At 35.0% G+C, this 7,090-nt stretch overlaps 1 protein-coding gene across 2 annotated transcripts; it reads left to right on the forward strand.

Annotated features, from left to right (window-relative positions):
* Positions 1 to 876: 876 nt before the first annotated feature.
* Positions 877 to 6,868, forward strand: LOC112728052 (uncharacterized). 2 transcript variants are annotated; one of them, XM_025778032.3, is made up of 5 exons: positions 882 to 1,324; positions 3,703 to 3,745; positions 4,772 to 4,886; positions 5,864 to 5,940; positions 6,532 to 6,868. In XM_025778032.3, exons 3-5 carry the CDS (start codon positions 4,786 to 4,788, stop codon positions 6,666 to 6,668), a joined length of 315 nt encoding a protein of 104 aa, XP_025633817.1. In that variant the 5' UTR covers positions 882 to 1,324; positions 3,703 to 3,745; positions 4,772 to 4,785; the 3' UTR covers positions 6,669 to 6,868. The 2 variants fall into 2 exon arrangements, with proteins under 2 accessions (XP_025633815.1, XP_025633817.1); XM_025778030.2 differs by lacking the exon at positions 3,703 to 3,745 and having other exon boundaries at positions 877 to 1,324.
* Positions 6,869 to 7,090: the final 222 nt, after the last annotated feature.

The raw sequence follows: 7,090 nt of genomic DNA on the forward strand, positions 1-7,090 counted from the left end.
CACCAAATTTTAAGAATAATAATATCTCATTTTTTTAATTATGCTTGCAAAAAATTGCATCAAAATTCAACCTCTAATGTATATTTTGAAAAATACATATTTAATGTTAGTTTTTTTTGCAAGATTACCTAACATTAAATATGTATTTCTCAAAAAATATATTAGAGATTGAATTTTGGTATAATTTTTTGCAAACATGATTAAGAAAATGAGATATTAGTATCCTTAAAATTTGGTGATTTTTCGTTGTGTATATATTTTTTTTGTAATTTTTTTATTAACAACTAATAATACTTTTAAAAAATCACAAAAAAATATATACTTAGAAAAATATTATCAAATTTTAAGAATAATTTATATCTCATTTTTTTTAATTATTCTTGTAAAAAATTACATCAAAATTCAATCTCTAAGGCATTTTTTAAAAATATATTTTTACTGTTGGGTATTATTGTTATGTTTTTAAATTATTTAAAGATATTTTTGTCGATAGTAGAATTCAGGTGCATTTTGTCAGCGTTTGAATAATTCGGGGCGTTTTTGGTGGTTAACCCTATATATAATTAAGATCAACGGTTAAAAATCACTGACGGTACACTTAAAAATCTTCCTAAAGTATAAACACTTGTCAAACATATAAATAATACACTTGTTCTATAAAACATGGACACTACTCTGATTTCTGAAAACCGGACCGGACCGGCCGGTCTAACTGGTTCAACGGGAACCGACAAAGAAAACGGTCCGGTCCAGTATGTAAATCCGCAAAATCAAAAATCGCTTAAGAACCGTTGAACCGGCCGGTTATCGGCGGTCGGATCGGACCGGAACCCGGCCGGTTTAAAGAAAACGACGTCGTTTCCTTCCTTGAAAGGCAGAAAGCACGCGTTATCCCCCATTCTCCCTTCTCCAACTCCTTCCTTCAACAAAGAGCAAATTGCCCTAGCCTCCACCAAAGAAAGCAAACCCTAGCCTCCACCAATAGTTGTCGCCGTCCATCGCATTCAAGAACTTCTGTCTTCGTGCTCTCGGGCCTCTCGCCGGATCCTCCACGTTGGGTGCTCGCATCTCGCCGTTCTCCTCTGTGCTCGGCTGCTCGCGCCTCCCTCCGCCAGTGAGTGCTCGAGCTGTGCGTGTCGGTTGCTGCTCGTCGTCCGTGGTTGTCTCTGCTCGATTCTGCCTCCCAGTCTCACTCGAGTCTTGTCTCAGTCACTGGCATCTCGTGGTTCGTCTGTCTCGTTGCCGGCGGCAGAAGCAACTCGTGGGGTTGTCTCTTGCTTCGTCGCCTTCCGTGGGGTGGTCGCCGACTCGCCATCGACCGTTGGTGAGTCCCTGCACCATCCTTCCCTGTTCTCTCTTTTTCAGATTTCCCTTCTCCCTGTATTTTTGCATGTTGCTGAATTGCTAATCAAATTTGCCTTGTTGCTAATCTAAATGTTACTGTAAATTGGGACTTTACTTGGATTTGTTAAATTTGTTGCTGTAACTTGAATTTGTGGCTGAATTTGTTGCTTCCTAGTCACAGAATCAGAACAGAATACTTAGTTAGTGCTTGGTTGATTGGCTTTGCTCACTGATTGTATTTGATGATAAATTTTAAATTTTAAATTTGCACTGCCTGTTACTGATTCACTGTTCCTTCAGTACTTTTTGTTGTTGTTAATCATTGTGATGAGCTTTATTAAAATTGGGTTGAAAACTGTTGAATCTTTTTTCATTTTTCATTGTTCTTAACTTCTGTTCTTATTAAAAAACTTGCTATTGGTGATCTTTTGATTTATTATATGCTTCATGTTTTTAATTTCACTCTGCTTCTAGGCTTTGAAATCAGTTTATGATAACTGTGATGCAATTATTTAGTTGGATATCGGATGTAATTATTGAGTTCAAGAGATTGAGTTTTTTATTTGCAAGGTGATTTTTGGTTGATTTTTTATTTAATTTGGTAATGGTGTTTATGATTGGGGTTATTTCAATGCATATTTGTATCTGTGTTATTAGTCAAAGTCATGTCAAGGCCATGCAAATTTATTCAATGTAGTTAAGCATTACTTGCCTAGTCCAGTATGTATGCTCTCGGGTTCCCTAGAGTAAACATTTTGTGAATTCATGAATATTATAATGTTTCTTGGAGACAAATTCACAGGGGGAGCATTGTATAATCTCATGTTAACAACAGAGACAAAAATTCACCTCACTACACTACATAATCATGCATCTAAGCTCATATCTATTTCCAGTTAGTTTGTAGTTTTGTACTATACGTGATTTGTAGTTTTGTACATATCATCGTAAAAGAAAAAATAACATTGGTTACAATTGTTTGCTGAAAATGTGAACTTAAGTCGTGAAAGTTGTTTGTATAATGTGAGATCTCAATGAATAAGTAGCTTTGCATTGTATTCAATGATTATGTTGTCTGAATGATAGTGTTGTCATGAGACAAAAAATAGGATGAGTTATATTTTAGGATGTTTATTTATAATTTATTTATTATTTTATTATTTTATTTTAAAACGGTTTTTTCGGTTGAATCACGGTTAGACTGGTTGGACCAATAAACCAATGAACCAATAACTAGAGTGGTTCGATGACCGGTCCGGTTCTCAGAACCTTCATTTACTGAGTTGGTGTACTGTGTTCTAATAAATAAATTTTTTTTCGATATATTTAGACATATCTAAATACCATCACGTATTTACTATTTAGTCTTGTTTTTAATATATATTTTTAAAATGAGTTAAAAATAATATATTATTAATTATTAAAACAACAAATATTGTAAATATTTTATATAATTAAAAAATATTAAAAATAATTAAAAAAATAATTTATATTTTATCAATAAAATATCAAAATATCATTATAATTTATTTAAAAATATTTTTATATTTTATACATACGTCATATTTTTGTGTCTTATAAGAATTTTAAATTTATGTATTCACATATTACGTATCGACCATGTCAGTGTGGTGGGCACTTGTCAAATATCTAACCATGAAATCCCTAAATTACCCTGAAATTACCCGAACCCTAATGTACTCCCCATACTCCATTACACAGAACACTCTCCTTCCTCCAATCCAGACCTCCTCACAGCCCCGTCGTCCTCCCTCTCCTCCGTCTACCGCCGGACAACAGCAACTCATACCAGCGGCCTTTTTCTCTCCCTCTCCTTTCCTCGTAGCACCTCTCTCTCTCTGTCGTCCTCCACGGCTCCACGCAGCAGCAGGCCAGAGCAGCACGCATCAGCAGCCGCCGTGGTCCTCCGCGCACAGTAGCAGCACGCAACAGCACCCCCCGTATCGCCCTCCACTCCGCCGTCGCTCAAGCTTCAAGGTCTCGCAGCGCCTTCCATCCGCGCAGTCCCTGTTTTCGCCGTCCATCCCCGCCGTGTCGTCCTCCCTGCACTGTCTGTTTATCTAGAACGGAGCCCTAGGTGTTGGGATTTTTTTCTAATTTTTCTTAACTTTTTTTTCTTTTCTGACTTCTAATTGTTTTTAGGTTGTGACTTGATGATTTTTCTGTTCGTTATGATTATTGGTTCTTGGCACTGATTTACTGATTGCGGTTATGATGATTTTCAATTTGTTATGATTATTGGTTCTGATTTTCCATTTTTATTCTGATTATTTGTTCTCTACTTTTTTTTATTCTGATTTTCTTTGTTATGATTCTTTGCTGTTTTGTTCCGAAAAGAGTGGTAAAGATGGCATTGAGCATGAAGATAAATTCCACAAAGGCAAGTTTGAATATGCAGATCTATCACCTTCCTTACTAATTAAGTGAGGAACTCCTGATGATACTCATGGGCCTCAATTGTTTGTTAAAAAGTTTTGGAATTTATTGCATGTTTTGTTAATGAGGCCATGGGCATCTTCTGGGTTTATTGGGTATGTATCTATGCGTGTATCAATGTCAATTAAATGCATAGCAAGCTTGATCTCTCAGAGCCAATGTGAACAAGAACAATAATTATCATTGGGAGGGATGGAAAGAAGATTGGGTTAACACCAAAGATTTGATTAGATCAAAGTACTTCACTTTATTTTCCTTTGTGTGAATCAAGTTGAGTGGTGTTTTGGTTCTTCTTTACTTTTGTTTTTCTTTTCTCTTTTGCGAGCTTGTGTAATTTTTTGTTTCTGTTTGCTGGCTCACTTCACTGTTTTTATTCTTTTTTATTTTGGTAACCTTTGCCTTAAGTAACCACTAAACACTAGCCACAGGTTCTACTATTTATAGAACGAACTTTGCCACTTAAACCCATTGCCAAAAGAAATTAGAGCTAGTACTTTTAGAAGATTTGCTTTGATTAAAGAAGCTCAACCCATTGAGTGATCCTGGTTTCAAGATATTGCATGTTGTTATAACTTGTGCTTTAAAAGAAAAGTGGAATCTCTGGCCATAAATCATAAATCAGTCATAGCAAATATGATTATTGGTTCTCTACTGTTTTTTTATTTGAATTTTTTTGTTATGATTCTTTGTTGTTTTGTTCTGAAAAGAGTGGTAAAGATGGCATTAAGCATGAAGATAAATTTCCTTTAGAACATATTTTTAAATTAGCGTAAAAATTGAAAAACCGAACCAAACCAAATTGAATTTTTATGTATAATTTGTGCGGATGTTTTTTTTTTCCTTCTAAAATCCGAACCAAACTGCAAACCAAACACCCCTAGCCAGAGTAGCTGCTACCCTATTTTCTGACGGTTACTAAGTATTATTATTTTTGGAACTCACTTTTTTTTTTTTTTTGGTCATGTTTCAGATTAGTTGTCAGTGATGGAGCATGGGTCACACTCTGATCAGAGTAAATCAACTTTTTCTCTGGCAGATGAGGATCATACATTTGCAAATTCTATGAGATTCACATTAAATCAAGAGTAAGTAGTGTGAAAACCATGTGTTTTTAATCTTAGGAATTTATTCTTGCATTTTGAGAGGAAACTACATAAAATGACACAGAAATGAAAGAAGCAGTATATATTGCTATAGCTATATAGCTGAAATGAAAGAAACCTTATTGGAGCATTAAGCAGTTACACACCCCAAGAATCTCCCAATTTAGATGGCTAACTGACTGCTCTCCATATTCTCCTTTCTTACTAGTTACAACAAACTTGACACATACGTGGCGCATCCCTTCTGTTTCACATTTCCCTGCAGAAGTCATCGCTTGTGCCAATTTCAATTGGTTCCTATTAGCCCTTGATTTTATATTAGAAATATTTTCAAAATCAGTCAATGGAATTTAATATATGTCCTAAGTGTAAGCAATATCATACAAGGTTCCCTTATAGCAACTATGTCAGAAAAATCCATTAGCAAATAGCAATGCAAAAGCTCTGTATCCAACAATTAATTTAGTACCAGGAAATACCTTTGAATTTGAGGCATTTCTTTCCAACCACCAAAATAAAGAAGTAAGCAGCATGCTGCTCTAAATTCATGTCTTCCTTATAATGACCAATCAAACTTTGTCTAGATTCTGCTTTACTATAAATCTTTACATACTTGGTCCTTATCCATGATAAAGAGGAGGGTTGCATTAGACCAATGGTAGCAAGTGTAAGACTTTGTCAAACTTTACCAAATGAATTAATGAATTCTTGAAATAAATATGAACTGAACTGAATCCTTATTGTGAAGCATGAATTTCTCCCACATATCTGTGAGGAGAGGACGGGGGATTGAGCCAAATATCTCTATTGCTATTGATTTCTCTCTGTATTTTTTGTGGCACATAATTAATTATCCATTAGTTTAGGTTTTGCATCTCTCTTTTTCTCTCCTTCACTTATAGCTTTTATTTTTAGTACTATATATCCTAATGAGGTGATATCATTAATGTTTCTTGCAGTCCAAGAGTTACATTTTGTGGGTACAGCATTCCTCATCCGTCGGATAACCGCGTTAACATCAGGGTCCAGACAACAGGTAACATATGGCATGCCTTTCAACTGTAGTAGGTAGCATCATGGATGTTTCTTTAACTTCATTATTCATCTATCATTTGTTCAACTGTAAACACTTGTGAACTAGATCTCTTCACCTAATAAAGATGAGAGGACAATGATTAATCATGATTGCTTTTCTACAAAGTTTTTCACAGCACCTTTTTTTTCATCATCTCATATCTATGGCAATTTTCCTAGCTTGATCCTATCGTTTTCTTGGCATTTCAAATTTCATCTTATTATCATTCAAGTGGTCTTAATCTGATCCTCTTTTCTTTATTTTAGCTGCTCCTCTTAAGGTGGTTTCTGGCCATTTCAGGAAGATATGAGTAAAGTCTAATTTGTTGTCTCATGCATATGATTGAACTTGAGGCTGAAATTATTGTTTTGAGAAAAGTGTGGTGAATTAAGTCCTATTCAATGCTCAAAAGTCATATATATAGCATTGACTGGGAGATAGATTGAGGACATGTTAATACCCGCAGGCATTCCCATAAAATTTATTGATTTAATCCAATTATCATTCATTTGGTTTTATTGTGTTCATTGCTTTATCATTATGCAACTGTAGGGGATCCGGCACGAGAAGTTTTAAAGGATGCATGTCAAGATCTGATGCTTATCTGCCAACATGTAAGGAGCACTTTTGATAAGGCTATCAGTGATTTCAAAAAGAGCGAGACTGTAGAGAGTGATGATGCTGAATAGTAATATTTTCTAGTTATACACTTGGTTGTTATTCTGTGGAGTGTTGATTCCCCACTGTGTATGGTTGGCATCAAATTTTCATTAATATAAAAGCCCGTTTTGCTTTCAATGATGATGTGTTGGAGACAAGACAAGGGACCTTCTATTCCTGTTTGTTACTTTGGTTAATTCATAAGTCTTTTAATTTTTTCTTTAGCAAATTAATGACTTCTGAGTACCACATTCTCATGCTCCTTGACATTTTTATGTTGCATAGAACTAGTTTTACTTTTACACCAATAGTTGTACAAAAGGTCTCTTGGTTATCAACCATGTTTGCTTTTGCTTCTCTAGTCTTGGTCAAAAGTTCTTGTCATTGGTGCAAATTACTATAACCCAGGCCTAGGGTACTGTTATTTAAACGCCTCCAGTTTTACAGTATT

Source organism: Arachis hypogaea, chromosome 12 (assembly GCF_003086295.3).
Source record: "Arachis hypogaea cultivar Tifrunner chromosome 12, arahy.Tifrunner.gnm2.J5K5, whole genome shotgun sequence".
Classification (NCBI taxonomy): domain Eukaryota; kingdom Viridiplantae; phylum Streptophyta; class Magnoliopsida; order Fabales; family Fabaceae; genus Arachis; species Arachis hypogaea.

What these genes read in the sequence shown, in the direction of transcription:
- LOC112728052 (XM_025778030.2), top strand. Translation starts at nt 4,786, where the DNA reads ATGGAGCATGGGTCACACTCTGATCAGAGTAAATCAACTTTTTCTCTG. An exon ending in AGATTCACATTAAATCAAGA is followed by an intron (nt 4,887 to 5,863) that starts GTAAGTAGTGTG and finishes TGTTTCTTGCAG; the next exon opens with TCCAAGAGTTACATTTTGTG. An exon ending in CATCAGGGTCCAGACAACAG is followed by an intron (nt 5,941 to 6,531) that starts GTAACATATGGC and finishes ATGCAACTGTAG; the next exon opens with GGGATCCGGCACGAGAAGTT.